The sequence below is a fragment of the Carassius carassius genome, chromosome 4 (assembly GCF_963082965.1).
Source record: "Carassius carassius chromosome 4, fCarCar2.1, whole genome shotgun sequence".
In the NCBI taxonomy this organism is placed as follows: domain Eukaryota; kingdom Metazoa; phylum Chordata; class Actinopteri; order Cypriniformes; family Cyprinidae; genus Carassius; species Carassius carassius.
This window is the reverse complement of record NC_081758.1, coordinates 21,609,982-21,625,339: the sequence shown is the minus strand read 5'-3', so window position 1 is coordinate 21,625,339 and position 15,358 is coordinate 21,609,982. Positions and strand designations below refer to the sequence as shown.

The window sequence follows — 15,358 nt, the reverse complement described above, 5'->3', positions numbered from 1 at the left end:
CCATGTCAGGGAGATGCTGTGTGTTTCTAGGCGAAAGCAAAGCACTTATTTGGCCTTCAGAAAGTATTAAGGAAACTTTAAGATTACTTACTGTACAGCAGAACAGCAACGCATTTTATGGATGGCCTTTTCGTGAACCTAGAAGAGGAGGTCATTCTGACTTTGCTACGACAATCTGGCGCTTCTGAATCAGCTACTGTAAGTATGTTTTGTTATTAGTTTGTTAGAAAGTATTTGCTATTGAATGTGCAAAGAGTTTTGTGTGTCGTGTGTGTGTGTGTGTGTGTGTGTGTGTGTGTGAGAGAGAGAGAGAGAGAGAGAGAGACAGGGTCACACAGTGGAGTCAGCTGTCTTAACCGTCCGTGGCTTGTGTACTACAAACACATACGAGCTTCATCACTGTTTCTGTCATGCAACTCTGTTTCCCCTTTTGGACTGGAACTGATGGTAACATTTATTTTGAAAGATGAATCTCGCGATTATGGAAAGGGGCGTTACATTTCCGACTAGTGCTTGCGGTGTTCGGCCAATCACAATGCACTGGGTCAGTTGGCCAATCAGAGCAGACTGCGGTTGTCGGAAAGGAGGGACTTTGTAGAAAAAGACTTGAGAGAGGCGGGACCTACAATAATGTACACTATTTGAAAAATAATGTTTTTTGAACATTAAAGCATGTCAACATATTCTGTTACACCAAATACACAAAATAATGATCTTTAAAAAAAGCATCACATGACCCCTTTAAAGGAAGAGTCCAGAGTTATTCCCAGACTTTTCACAGTTAATGCAAGCGTGGGATACTGGGGTGGTGATAAATGTTGACTTACATTATATGTGGACCTCAAAACCAAAAATTAAAATACAAAAATGTATTCTGACCCTTTTAACCCCCTTCTGTGTCACGTGACCAGACATCTCTGCACTGGCCAGGATGAGCGCAGCCAGAAAATGGCGGATGTTGAGGAGTTACGGGTAGGCGAAAGTGCAATGATAGGTGGCTGCTTCTCTGCGTCTTACACATTTTAAAAACCATTTGCGGTTACCGTTTGTCAATCAATTTTACTGGTCTGTTTGCTGCCCTTGGGTTAGTTTCTGAACAGTTAACACAGAAACGTCCCATCACTCCGTTAAACGGATTGTGTTTAGCCAGTTAGCCACCAACCACTCTTCTAGCTCTCGATCTGCAACACAAACATTGAAGATCATCCTCAAAATGTTACTGCTCTTATTACCACCTTTCACTGCATGAAAAGCTTTAGTATAATGCCTAACTGAACTGACGACTGTTCGCTGCAGGTAACAAGTTTTTTACGTTACAGTTTCTTCACTGCTCGAATTGTTTTGGCTGCTCTTTTGTTAGCTAGCGTCCGACAGCAGTCGACGAGGTCTACATTTAGTTTGACTTATGGCTTGTGTTTGCATGGGCGAAAGATGCGTAGATCAGTTTGTCCGAAATGTGTGCGTGTGTGTAAATATAAGTCAACATTTTATAATACAATTGCGAACACCTTGAAAATGTTGTTTACAAGCCTGCAAGTGGGTCACCAAGCAAACAAGACAAACTTGATCCTTGTCCCCGTGAGCGTTTTCTCCACCACATTTGTCTCAATCTAACAGCTTTGCCTAATTTAGTGCATAAAACACCTTTCTAAATTTTGATTGAATGCATTGCAGTTCAGCATCAGCACCAGTGCAGTCAATAACAGAGTTTTGTGTGCTGTTATACTCGTCATTGTATGACTAATTCATGTCGTCTAGAAATTTGTTCAGAAACATCGCTCTTAACTGTAAACTGTAAAAAGTTTTTTTTAGGTTTTAGTTCATTTCTGTCTGGATCAAAGTGAACATCTGTGTTTTGTCCTTTGTCACTTGCTTGGTGTTCATCTAATTGGTCTTGGAATTATTCTCAACCTCTTAGATGCATTTTGGTCATTTGTTAAGGATTTTAAAGAAAAAAGGATTAACACGTAAGAACAATCAAGCATGGACCATGTAATGAAGGGTCAGTTGAGATTTTCTTATTTCTCTGGGGATTCTGGAATGGGTTGTCACCTCACTTCATGCATTATTCTTTAATAATTCATCTGCTTTTAAATGACACCTTTTGGTTCTTTAAAAATCGAGTGTAACCACATTCCACCAGTTTATGTCATGTAATCAACATGCACACATTATGTTTTTGGAAATTCTTAAAATAAATGTAAAAGTTGACAGCATGGCATAGAGGGTGGTTTCTCTTACTAACTTGTGTTGCAGAAATGTTCATTTGCTTTATCAGGCCTTTTACATGTTTGGTATCGCAAAGTGTTTTATTGCTTGTCTGGCTTGTTTTTTTTTCAGAATATGGTATCAAGTTTCCGTGTCTCAGAGCTCCAGGTACTGTTAGGATTTGCTGGAAGGAATAAGAGCGGTCGAAAGCATGAACTTCTGCTGAGGGCTTTGCAGTTACTCAGGAGTGGTTGTAGTCCTGCTGTGCAGATCAAAATAAAGGAACTGTATGGTCGGAGATACCCGCGGACATTTGATGGTCTTCGGGATTTGGCGGCTCTGAAGTCAAGCATTAAATCCTATCTTCAAATCGACAGCGGTGACACGGTTGTGAGCTCAGATCTTCCTCTGCATACGGGCCATTCAGACTTCCTGCAGCAGCACCTGGTGAGCTGCGATTCACCTGTATTTCATGAATCAAAGCCCATGATGAATCTGCAGCAGCCCGCATCACTTATGGCCCCCGTCCACCCAGACGTGCAGATGAAGTCGCTACCATTTTATGATGTGCTGGATGTCTTGATCAAACCATCAAGCTTAGGTAATTTTATAAGATATGCTTGGATTGTCTTTAACTATATATACATTTAGAATGTTTGCTGTTTCAAATAAATGCTGGTCCTTTATTCATCAAAGATTTCTGAAAAAAAGTCCCATGGTTTACACTAAAATATACAACATTATAATAATCAGAAATGTTTTTTGAGCACCAAATCAGCACATGATCTAAGGATCATGTGACGTTGCACACTAGAGTAATGGCTGCTGAAGATTCAGCTTTTAAAATATAATAAAATAGAAAACGATTCGAAAACAGAACAAAAAAGTTATTTCACGTTGTAATAATATTTCACAATATTACAGTTTTTATTGTATTTTTGATCAATGCAGCCTTGGTGAGCATAAGAGACATCTTTAAAGAGTAACTAAACCCTAAACCAACTTTTTTTAGTTAATGATCTGTAAGAATGGGGCTTTATTAGTGCTGTTCATTGATTCGAGTAACTTTTTTGACATTTGAGTATAAAGTGTTTTAATTATACAATATATGTTGTAAAAACGTCTGAGTGCTGCCCTCTTCAGGTTGAACGGTGGCTACTACAGTTGATTTTTCCTATTGGATGTTGTGGGGGCAGGTGACGTAAGCAGTTTCCAGCTCACCACGCCCCTCTGTACGAGTTACCATGCCCTTGGCAGTATAAAACCATCTTGTTCCGTCAAAATCACTGACTGTATTGAGTCAGGAGTTGGAATTGCGAGAATTGAAAACTACCAGGATAGACTATTATAGCATCTATTTAGCATAGCATTTATATAGTTATTTAGATTATTTCGTGTAGCCTATGTAGTTAATTAGCATAGTTGTTAGTAGGGCTGCACTATATTGGGAAAAAAATTACATTACGATATTTTATTTTTCTGTGATATATATTGCGATATGAAATCTAATAAAAAAAATTCTTACAAACAAAAATGGGGTGAGCACACTTACACTCTCATTTTAAATGATTTAAACATCGACACCATCGTGTCAATTGATTAATATGCGCGAGGGAGAGAGAGCAAGACAGCGCTCGTGTTGTTTGAAGACGGTGCGGCCGAGGCTTGCTCTCTCTCTCTCTCTCTCTCTCTCTCGTGCTCTTTCTCTCACGCTCTCTCTCTCTCTCTTGCGCTATCTCTCTCTCTCACGCTCTCTCTCGCGCGCGCGTTCTCTCTCTCTCGCGTGCTCTCTCTCTCTATCTCTCTCTCGCGCGCTCTCTCTGGCCCATACAGGTAATGAATAACGGATCAACTACGACAGCCTACATCGCACATCCTGCGATGTGACTATTGTGGATTCGTACATCGCGATATCTATGCTTAAACGACACATCGTGCAGCCCTAGTTGTTAGTGTAACGTTAGTATTGTTAGATGCATAGTTAGTTAGTAGCATATATTGCATCAGTTAGGATAGCTTCAAGTTGGCGTAGATTTATCTGTATTTAGTACAGTGGTCAGGATGGTACGTATGTGTAGTGTTGCTGGTTGCGACAGCACTGCTGGACTGCATAGTTTTCCAGCAGACTTTTAAATTAGGCGCCAGTTGTTGCATGCACTTGGCCTGGAAGACCGCGAGTTCCCGCCTTGAGCTACAGTGTGCAAACTGCATTTTTTGCGGGATTGCTTCTCCTACGCAATGGACGTGGAAATGGGCTTCTCCATTCTTTCAGCTCGCGATGAAAAGGGACTTAAGACTGCAGTTTGAGCCAGCGGCTCGAATTGATATGGCTCAGGCCACAGACACCTCGACATCATCAACTTCAGGTGAAGGTGGGGGAGAAAAGTCCTCTACTTCAAATGAACGCTCTATTGCAAAGCTACTTGCGTCACTACAGTCACTCTCCATTTTAGCGTCTCTGACAGCAGCTGTCAATCAACCCATCACTGCGGGTCTCAGGTTCACGCCCCACCTGCTCAGCCCCGCCCTCGGTTCATCCCCTCTATCTCCGCTCTCTGCCCACTTTTCAACATTTTTCAAATATTGCCAGTGGGTGGAGTCAGGCTCTGACCAGGGGTTTAGTTGCCCTTTAAAAACTTTTTTTTTTTAATTATTATCTTACCAATTATGTAAACCATTCGTTAGCCCATCAGCTGGGCTGTACATGATTTCCTCTTTGCCAGTGTCTTCAGTTTAAAACTATAATCCCCTTTTGACTGATTTGTGTTTTAAAGGGACCCATGCTGGTCAGAGGTATCATCATGAAAAGTACTTCATATTTGCTTTGACTCCACAACAAGTGAGAGAAGTTTGCATTTCACGGTAAGAACGTATTGACTTAGATGTGACTTCGATAATGTGTCTCATCTCTCACTCTTTGTCTGATTTGGTTCTTTGTTTTTCTTACACTTTTGCATAGGGACTTTCTTCCAGGTGGAAGAAGGGACTACATGGTTCAAATTCAGCTGCGGTAAAAGCCTGCTCAGTGTGTTTGCTTTTACAATACTGTCGTTTGTGTATCTGGTCCCCATAATCCCAGTTTTTGACGTTCTGTTTTCTGTTTTGATTCTAGGTTTTGTCTAGCAGAGACCAGCTGTCCACAAGAGGACAATTTTCCAAACAGCCTCTGCATCAAAGTCAATGGGAAACTCTTTCCCCTCCCTGTATGTTTGTCCTGTTATAATTAACCTTTATTAAGCCACAGTTAATAGTTTAATTTTGTATATATATATATGACTTGCTAGGACAACATAGTCCTATGTTATTAGGCTTATTATTTAGGGCCATACGCTGGACAGTGTTTTTTGTGGGATGTTCTTTTGTTCAACAGCTCGGAGTACAACAGCAGAGAGGTTTCAGGGCATTTTAAATGTTGAACTTTCCAACTTAACATGATCTCAAAACAGCACTGGATGTGTACATAATATTTAAAAATGGATGCAGACCGAATCATTTAATAAGGTACCTGAGATCTATTCAACAAATAAAACATTTAATTGCATACAATTATCTTAGTCCTCCCCGCAACAAATAGAGATTATGTAATGAATAATTTGTAAATTGAACAGGAACATTGTTTATAGCAGATGACTTGACAGAAGACAGTAATATTGTCAGAATTTGTACATTTGTTCAAACAGTGTTTTATGTGCTGTTGCACAGGGTTTTAAAAGGGCTGACACTGCATACCGAAAACCTTTTTGAGATATTATGACCTAGGGAAGAACCGCAGTAATTTGAAATATATTTTTTTTTGTGTAACAAAGTGAAAGTTTTTACTCTAACTTTTGATCAGTTTAATAATGTATAAAAGTATTTGTTTAAAAAATAAAAAACTCTTACTGACCCCAAATCTTTGTAAATAAGCATGTATGTAATTGCTGGCCTCATATGGTTATCACACAGGGTTATGCACCGCCTCCTAAGAATGGTGTGGAGCAAAAAAGACCCGGCAGACCGCTGAACATCACGTCGCTGGTCAGGTTGTCGTCTGCTGTACCCAATCAGATAGTAGTCACATGGGCTCCTGAAATAGGGAAGGTATGTGAAGTGCCGTTGGACCTGTTACTTCATTCAGATTTCAACACTGCTTCAGCATTTTGTGTATGCATGCATTTGTATGTATTCTCTTGTTTTCTGCAGACATACTCCATGTCAGTTTACTTGGTACGGCAGCTGACCTCCCCACTCTTACTACAGAGATTAAGAATGAAGGGGATCAGAAACCCTGACCACTCCAGAGCATTAAGTAAGACAACATTTCCCTCTTTGAGAAAAGGGGGAAAAATACCTATGAATTCTAATTCACTGTTTACACCTGCTATTTTAATCAGTCTCTTCTGTCCACTTTCGACCACTTCTGTCCTGATTTCTTTTGATTGGAGTCTATGGGCCAGTGTATGTGTGCTCTTTCTGATCTTTTGAACAGATATTGTGAAATAAGCTCACACAATTTACATATGAGCCCCAGAACTATTTTTGAAACGTTTACTGCATGGATAAAAATGTTTGCTACACCTATCAGTGAAAAGTCGAAAAAAGTTTTTCGAAGTTTTCAGCAAATCCTTGAAATTTTTACTGGTATTCAGAACAGAATAAGATAAATATCAGAACATATAAGTAGCTCTAAAATTATAGTACAAAATTATAAAATAAAACAAATTATAAGGACATTCGTTATAAACAATATAAGCTTATAAACATCTAGCAATGCTATAAATGATATGTTGTGTGCTTAAGAGAATTTTGCACAGATATTTTCCTTAACACAGTGGAAAAAAACTGTTATTCACAATAAGAAGAAAACTGTGCCTTAAGCCCTATTGGCACGGGATTAGTATTTTGAGTGTTTGATAGTATTTTAGATATTGCCATCATATTTCTCCACCATATAATTTGGGATTAGTATTACCTGGTGACCTCCAGTCTTTTGTAAGATTGCGGAGGTTGTCTGTGATCTTAATTCCGTGCGAATCACCCATGTCTGTAATTTGTTAAGTAAAGATTCCCCATAAATGAACACCAAAGCCCTGTGATAATATTATTCCCGTGCGAATCGACATCTTTGTGATTTGGCCTGGATTTGGTGGGTCGTTTTTAATTATTCAAGGTTTTTGTTTCCTGTGCACCTTTTTATCCATCTATTATGAAGAATGGAGTTGGAGTGTTTGATAGTATTTTGGGTATTGTCATCATATTGCTCCACCATATAATTTTCAGGTTTTGAGGTTAATGTGTTACCAATAAATCAAGCATAAAGCTTGAGATATTATTTTAACCTGGTGAAATGTAAATGATACGGCGCACAAAACTATATTTGTTTCTTTTTTTTAATCCATTTAACAGGACCATAGGACGGTACTCTCAAAGCCTTGATGTCCGAGTATTCAGGAGATAAGTCTGTAAATTGGAGTAAAATCACAGGCTTTGATTATTCCATGCGAAAGCACTACACCAAATTTAGATGTGGGGGGATTATTTCAAAATCACAAAAGGTCCCCAGATAATACTAATCTCATGCGATTGGGCTTTAGTAAAATAAAGAAAACAAACAGGATACACTTTCATTTGTCTCTGTTTTACTTCAATTTAATTATTTCATAAAAATGAAACAAAACAGACCTTTAAAAAAAAAACAATTATTTAACTGAAACATATTTTGTGTAGGTATATTCATTATATTCCTATCGCATGTCATTTTATTCTGTATCTCCATTGTCTCCTGTTGCTTATGTGTATGCTAATCTAAACTGCTGAATTGAAGAACTTTTATTTTTAATGGGTCACATATACTTATCCATTGTCATTTAAGATAAGTCTAATTTAACATTCTAATTTTGTGGTTAAGAATTAAGTCAGAATTAACTCAGTCAGCAGAGAGTAGACGGTCTTTAGAGGCTGTCCGAAAGCATTCGAACCATAGACTGTATAAAAACATGGACGTAGTGTCCGTGACGTCACCCGTAGTCTCCTGAAGTGTGTATTTGAAGCCTAAAGTGTGTGGAGCGGGCCGTCGCCATCTTGGCAGCGCGTCACCGCGCGACTCTCCCGGACAATCAAAAATGGGCAAAAAGGCGGGAGCTAGTTGCTGTAGCCACACCCACCTAGCACGACGGCACTGGGTGCTTCTCAATATCCCTCCTCGTCTCCTCGCTCCTCCATCCTCCATCCTATGACCCGGAAACCGATTGAGCACATTCATCTTGAAGGACATCTCAATTCTCTAATTGCACCACGAGGAGATGAGGATCGAGGAGGGGGAAAGCTTCAGGAGCAGCGATGATCGAGGATACACAGGTGTATCCTATGCGGAAGTCTTTTATCGACTTAACGTGACACACTTATAAATTCTCCTCCCCCTTCACATCTGTTGTAATAATTTTTATTTATATTTTACCTTTTCACTTCAAATAAACCATGCATGTTATATATTTCAAACAGGGCATCTTTCTTTATTGATATTTATTATGAATGTCTTAATTAACAATCTTTAACAACATAAGGGCATATCCCTTTAATCACAGCTGATGACACTTTGAAGTAACGCTGAAGGGAGTGAGGATAAATCATTTCACTTGATTCAAGTCCTCCATCCTCACGTCTTTTCCTTGCGTCCTTCCCTCGCATCTTGAAGAGGTGGAGCTAAGACACGAGGAAAGGAAGCGAGGAAAGTAAACGAGGATGCACAAATAAGAATTGAGAAGCACCCAGTGTCAGCAGCGGCAATCCACCTGTCACTCAAGTGGCTACGTCCTTAATTATGCAGAACTTTAAGTCTTAATATAATTTAAACGGATGAGTTATAAAAAAAATTCACCCCCCTCACAGTTGTCATGAAGGGCAAAATTAGCTATTTAGACCAAAATGATTTTTTGAACCAGGCTGTAAACATGTTTTTTTCTGCTGTAAAGTTGGGCATTTTAACATGGGGAGTCTATGGAACTGACTCCCTTTTGCAGCCAGCCTCAAGCGGCCAGTCGATGAATTGCAGTTTTAGTCACTTCCATATTGGCCTCACGAGAGAGAGCAGGAGGTTGGCGCTCGATTCGAACACATGAGTAGCCACACTATGAACGCAGTCCAGTCAAATGTGTTTTCAACTACCTCTGAAAGTGGTCGAAAGTGGACAACCTCAAAACTTTAAGACCCGTTCACACCTGTATTTAGAGCTGTCCACTTGTGATCAGATCGATGAAAACAGCTCTTGATTCCAGATGTAAACAGGGTCTTTATTGTAAATATGAATATGATCTATTACGCGTGACAGTTCTCTAGTTTTATTTTATTTGTTTTCATTGTCTATCTTTGTAATGAATACTGCTTTCCCATTCTCATATTAAGTTAATTGATTGAATTATTGAAATAATTTACTAAATCCACCCTCTCTTCACTATTGTAACAGTTAAAGAAAAACTCACGGCAGACCCTGACAGTGAAATTGCCACAACTAGTTTACGAGTCTCACTCATGTGCCCAGTAAGTTGCTGCCTCCATAAAATCTTAGCTGACTCATGAATGGCACTTTAAATAACGTTTTCTAGTGTTTGTTTAGTGCGCTGATGTAGTATGGTAAAAAAAGAATTGTGTGTAACCAAAAAAAAAATCCTCTTTTCATATAGCTTGGCAAGATGCGTCTTACGGTTCCCTGCCGAGCTGTCACCTGTTCTCACCTGCAGTGCTTTGATGCTGCTCTATACCTGCAAATGAATGAGAAGAAGCCCACCTGGATCTGTCCCGTCTGTGACAAAAAAGCCGCATATGAGAGTCTGATTATAGATGGGTGAGATTACTTTGAATATAACTGAAGTGGTGAGAAACACTCAGCCTCTTTAACCACAGTAAATCATTGAATGGTTTTGCATTTATTGAGAAATTAATTTCCATTGAGTAAACTAGTCACCCTCTACTTGTCAGGCTCTTCATGGAAATACTTAATGACTGCACTGATGTTGATGAAATCAAGTTTCAGGAGGATGGGACTTGGTGTCCAATGAGACCAAAGAAGGAGATGTTGAAAGTGTCATCTCCATGTATCCCAAAAATTGATTGTAAGGTTAATTTCCCTTTAAAAATGTGTTTGTACTCTGTGTGTGCTAGGTTTTATCTAATTGTATAAATGATTACCATGTTTGATGCATTTTTAAAGTGATTCATGACCTCTCAGGCGGTGTCCCAGTGCGGCAAAGTGCAGTGGTGCCACTCGCAGAAACCAGCAGCACAAAAAAAGGAGACGTAATCGACCTTACGCTAGAGAGCTCATCTGATGATGAAGAGGACAGTGATCCCCCTCTGAAAAAGCGCTGTGTCTACATGTCCAAGGCTGAGGAGATGCACAGCAAAGGGTTTGTTTATTGATTCACTAGAAATCAGACCAGACATTTCTGTGTGCCTCTTCTTTAAGGCTTAACCTTTTAGTGACCATATTTTGAATGAACCCAGAACTTTACAATAATCAATTTTGCCATGGTGATTGGGACACCCTGAGATATCAGGGAATTCTAGAAATGTTATATTTAGACCTGAAAAAGATTGCTAAAATCTTTTAACCCCTTAAGCGTTTTTTTACAATTAGTTTAAAAAGGCACACCCACATTAAATTCCTATGTTCTTGACTTGAACTATTTACATTATATGCATGGTTTTGTCCTCTTTTGAAAGGTGACACTCTGAGGTTTGTTTCTAAACCGAACAAACCTCAGAATCACTTTAAGCCTTACTGGTACTGAGTAATAGAGCTTTGAATACACTGAAAATCATTGCCGAACAGTAACAGAGTACATTTACTTGACTATAATACTTAAGTACAATTTTGAGGGATCTGTACTTTACTCGAGTATCATTTTTGGGGAGTACTCATGACTTCTCAAGTACATTTGAGAGGCAAATATTGTACTCTTTACTCCGCTACATTTCTATCCATAACCGTAAGTACCCGTTACTTCTAAAAAAAAAAAATAATAATAAATTAAAAAAAAGAGGAAAAAAGACACTTCTCGGAAACCCTCAATTTGTGGTTTCCCTCTCAAACGTGATTGGATTGTGCAGGCGCCACTGATTGGGACAGCCTATCAACAATCACCTTCAGCTGTCCGCCAAAGACTTCATGACATCTGATTGAATTGAAGTACAGTACACACACACACACACACACACACAGAGAGAGAGTTGTCACACAGAGGGCCCTATTTTAACGATCTAAACACAAAGTGTAAAGCGCACGTGCACTCAGGGCGTGTCCAAATCCACTTTTGCTATTTAACAACGGAAAAACGGTCCGTGCGCCAGGGCACATTTTTGGAATGGGTTGTCCCTATTCTCTTAATAAGTAATGGGCATAACGTTCATCTCCCATTACCATTAAGAGCGAGATGCGCTCGCGCCATGGCGGATCACTATTTACATGGCGGAATTTGTTGGCGGAAAAACTGAATACTTCTCAAGCGAAGAAACCGATCTGCTCGTGCGCGAAGTTAAAGCATGCGAGCAGATCATCTACGGGACAAGCAGGAATCCACCAAAGCTTCCCGAGGTGAAGAAGTCGTGAGATGAAGTAGCAGTGCATGCTTTCAAATAGCTCCGTGCGAAGAGTCAGTTAATATATATGTGTCTGTATTGGCATGATTGTTCAATTAATTAGCCAATTTCATTCATCATTATAAGTAGTAATAGGCTGAATTCTAATACATGCAATGACTATCCATCATTACATTTGTATATTTATGTAGCCTACACAATAATTTTCTTTTACACTGTAATCCTTTTGTATTTAATATTTGGCATGTTGTGATGCGCATCCCTGTGTGTAATAAGCAAAGTCAACGCACACTGTGGACCGACCAGAGGCGCATTTTCTACCAACGTGCTCTTTAAATAACAAAAAAAATTGAAAGCAAATCTGCAAAGGCTATTATTTGCTTTCTGTATTGGATGAACACCGCGTGTGCTGTCTAAGGTTCAACAGGTATAACTTGGGCTACACTCAGTACACGATACCACTATGACTTTAGTTTGTTGTACGTGTAACTTATAACAGAGGGGAACCTGTTGGAAAAGTTGAATGCAGCTTCCAAAAGACAAAAAATAGCCGATTAATATTTTCTATATTTGATGCAATCACACCGGCGTGAGAACTCAGCGAGTCATATCATCAGCTGCTAAATTCAGATCTGTGTTCACTGGCTGGAGGTGAGCCAGAGACAGACGCGTTTTTACAGGAGTGCGCATTATAACCAATCACACAAGATTCTGTTCAGCTTATTAAAGCATTGGCCAATCAGAGGTGTTCCGACGAGTCATCGCTGAAATGCCGGTGCTTCCTTCACTCACTCACTGACGGAATACCTCTTTCTGGCGAATTCTCTCTTCAGAAACAACAACACCTGATTGCACAGATCATCAATAACCTCACTGACAGACCACAGTATGTGAGGCTAAAGAACTGTGTGTCTAATGTGTTGGTTTGCAGTTCAGGGGTCCCACAGGGCACAGTGCTAGCTCATTTTCCTTTTATCCTGTATACATCAGATTTCAGATACAACACAAGCAGCCACCACCTGCAGAAGTTCTCTGATGACACTGCAATCATTGGATGTGTATAAGAAGTGAATGATTAGGAATATCGACAGGTCATCTCTTGATTTTGTGAACTGGTGTGCATTAAACCACCTTTACATTAATTCCAGCAAGACAAAGGAGATGGTGATGGATTTTCACAGGAAGGCATCACAGATTATACTGGTGAACATCCAGGGTTTGGACATTTAGATGGTGACAACATACAAATACCTGGGTGTTCACCTCAACAATAAACTGGACTGGTCCAACAATACTGAGGTTCTGTACAAGAAGGGCCAATGTCATCTTCAATTGATGAGGAGACTGAGGTCATTTGGTGTGTTGAAGACTTTCTGTAACACTGTGGTGGCTTCTGTGGTAGTCTGTTGGGAAGCTGGAAGTTGAACAGTTCTTTCAGCAAACAGACTGGTGTACCCTCACTGTAAGAAGGAGCGCTACTACAGATCCTTCGTTCCAACAGCAGTCAGACTCTTCTTTAATTGCAACAACAGCATGTAGCACTTTTCACTATTACAGTATACCTGCACTGTATTATCTGTTCCATATTTATTTTTATTTGTTTTTTTTCGTACTTGGTATTTAGTGTACCTGGAGCTGCTGTATTAAGTGAAGTTCCCAGGTGTGTGATTAATAGTGTCTATCAAATCAAATTGAGAAAACACAGGGGTCACAGCATGAATCCTTGTTGGCAGTCTAACAAAGACTCTGATTGTACTTGCTGTGTTGATTGTATCTTAAAATGGTTTGTCATTTGAATCACAAGAATCTCAGCTTTCCAAAAGCTATGACATGTTTATAGTGGAACGCTAAACGGGTTAAGAAAATTAAAGGAAATGCTGCACTTTTTTTTGTTGCAAAATTTTTTTTAACTTGAATTATCTATTATTACTAATTGTATAGTAATAACAATTTGGGGAAGCCATGGGAATTCAGAAATGAAAAGATTTTGTAAGCGTTAGTATTGCTACTATAGGTACAGTAGATAAAATTATAAAGAATGATTTAAAAAAAAAAAATCTTTAAAACATTGAGTGCAGTTGATTCTCCATTCCTCTATAATGTTCTTTTGCTTTTTTAGGGTCCTGACTTACCAGCCATCAACTGTTCGGGTGCCAAATGTCCAGACGCTAGACACATCATACCTGACCCCCTCAATAGCGGACTACTCCGTTCCATTCCACCATTCTACCTTATCCACTATTCCCACAGATATGCAAAGTATGTACTTATCTAGTCTGCCATCTAATCAAGTATGCTGTCCTTCATGATCAAAGATTGAACATAAAAACTAATGTTTGTCATACAATACGTATCTTTCCCAAAGGTCTTGATTTATTTTCTCTGATTCAAGGGGATCCACAGGTATATTCTTTCAAAGAAATATTGAGATTGCATGTACTTTACGTATTTAATAGTTTGCACAGATGTTTACCACTAGTTTTCTTTGTTTCTTCAGCAGCACTACAGAGGCCCCATATTTTTAGACAGCCTCTCCAACAGCCTTCAGAGTGCCACCACCAGCACCAGTCTGGTTTCCTCATCAGCTGTGTACGAGACGGGAACCCATAGCAGCAGCTCAAGTCATGAGACGGGGGTCATCACAGGAGGATCTTCAGGCCTATCAGACATTATCTCACTAGACTGAATCCTGGTGCACCTTTATCGGCCAGTCACTAAAACCGTTATCTACTTTTAACTATGGACCTCGAGAATCATGTTTTGACAAGGACCCAGAAGGACTGCTACGAAGATCTCTAAATGTTGTGGCTGAGACCACAACAATGTTGTTCTAAAAAGCAAACCTATATCAAGCTGTTTTCCCTTTGAATTTGGGAAACTGCCAAATACACAATGACTCTCATCCATTAGCAATTTGATTGGAGGAGCAGAGCAGGACAAACGGCAGAAATGAGTGGACTAGACAGCTCAGACAAGTCTAATAATGGCACTCCTGTCTACATTGTATTTTTTGCATCGGCAGTTCTGCAGTTGAACGGAAGCAGGTTTTCAGCGGCAGCTCAGTTTGTTGTCTCTTCGATATCACCAGTGCAATTATGTTTTTGTTACAAGACTTCAGTTGTAGCAATAAAAAACTGTATGTTGTATATTGTAAAATGTTTACTTGTTTATGTCTGACATCAAGGCGGAATGCATTAGTGGACCCCCCCAGTTTTTAATTCGTTTGTGGTTATTTGCTCAAGAGCCATCAGATTCCCTTTTGCTGAAGTGGTAAACTTATTTTCAATATGTAATTTTATATTAAAGGTGTTTTTGCTAATTGAACACATCTTAAAATACACCTCAGACACTGTGATATGACTTGTTAAAACAAGGAGTAATCTTTCTAATTTCATGTTTTTTCATCTGTAATGAAACTAGCCTTTTTTTTCTTTTTGGATTATGCAAGTTTTGATATCGGATGGGGATCTTTTGTCTTTGAGAAATCTGCTTTAATTGCTAATGGTAATTTAGTTAATAGACATGAGTTGCAGTTTGAATTAATTTCATATATCTTATTGGATTATGATTCATACAA

At 39.3% G+C, this 15,358-nt stretch overlaps 1 protein-coding gene across 10 annotated transcripts; it reads left to right on the top strand.

Moving 5' to 3' along the window:
- Nucleotides 1–881: 881 nt before the first annotated feature.
- On the top strand, nt 882–15,134 carry pias2 (protein inhibitor of activated STAT, 2). 10 transcript variants are annotated; one of them, XM_059547884.1, is made up of 15 exons: nt 916–972; nt 1,942–2,002; nt 2,341–2,809; nt 4,983–5,070; nt 5,168–5,218; nt 5,321–5,411; nt 6,154–6,288; nt 6,391–6,496; nt 9,650–9,723; nt 9,867–10,027; nt 10,162–10,295; nt 10,394–10,589; nt 13,901–14,040; nt 14,147–14,184; nt 14,279–15,134. In XM_059547884.1, the coding sequence occupies exons 3-15, from the start codon at nt 2,344–2,346 to the stop codon at nt 14,465–14,467; spliced, it is 1,869 nt and encodes a 622-aa protein (XP_059403867.1). In that variant the 5' UTR covers nt 916–972; nt 1,942–2,002; nt 2,341–2,343; the 3' UTR covers nt 14,468–15,134. The 10 variants fall into 10 exon arrangements, with proteins under 10 accessions (XP_059403861.1, XP_059403863.1, XP_059403862.1 ...); XM_059547883.1 differs by having other exon boundaries at nt 920–1,296; XM_059547882.1 differs by having other exon boundaries at nt 920–1,296; nt 1,919–2,002.
- Nucleotides 15,135–15,358: the final 224 nt, after the last annotated feature.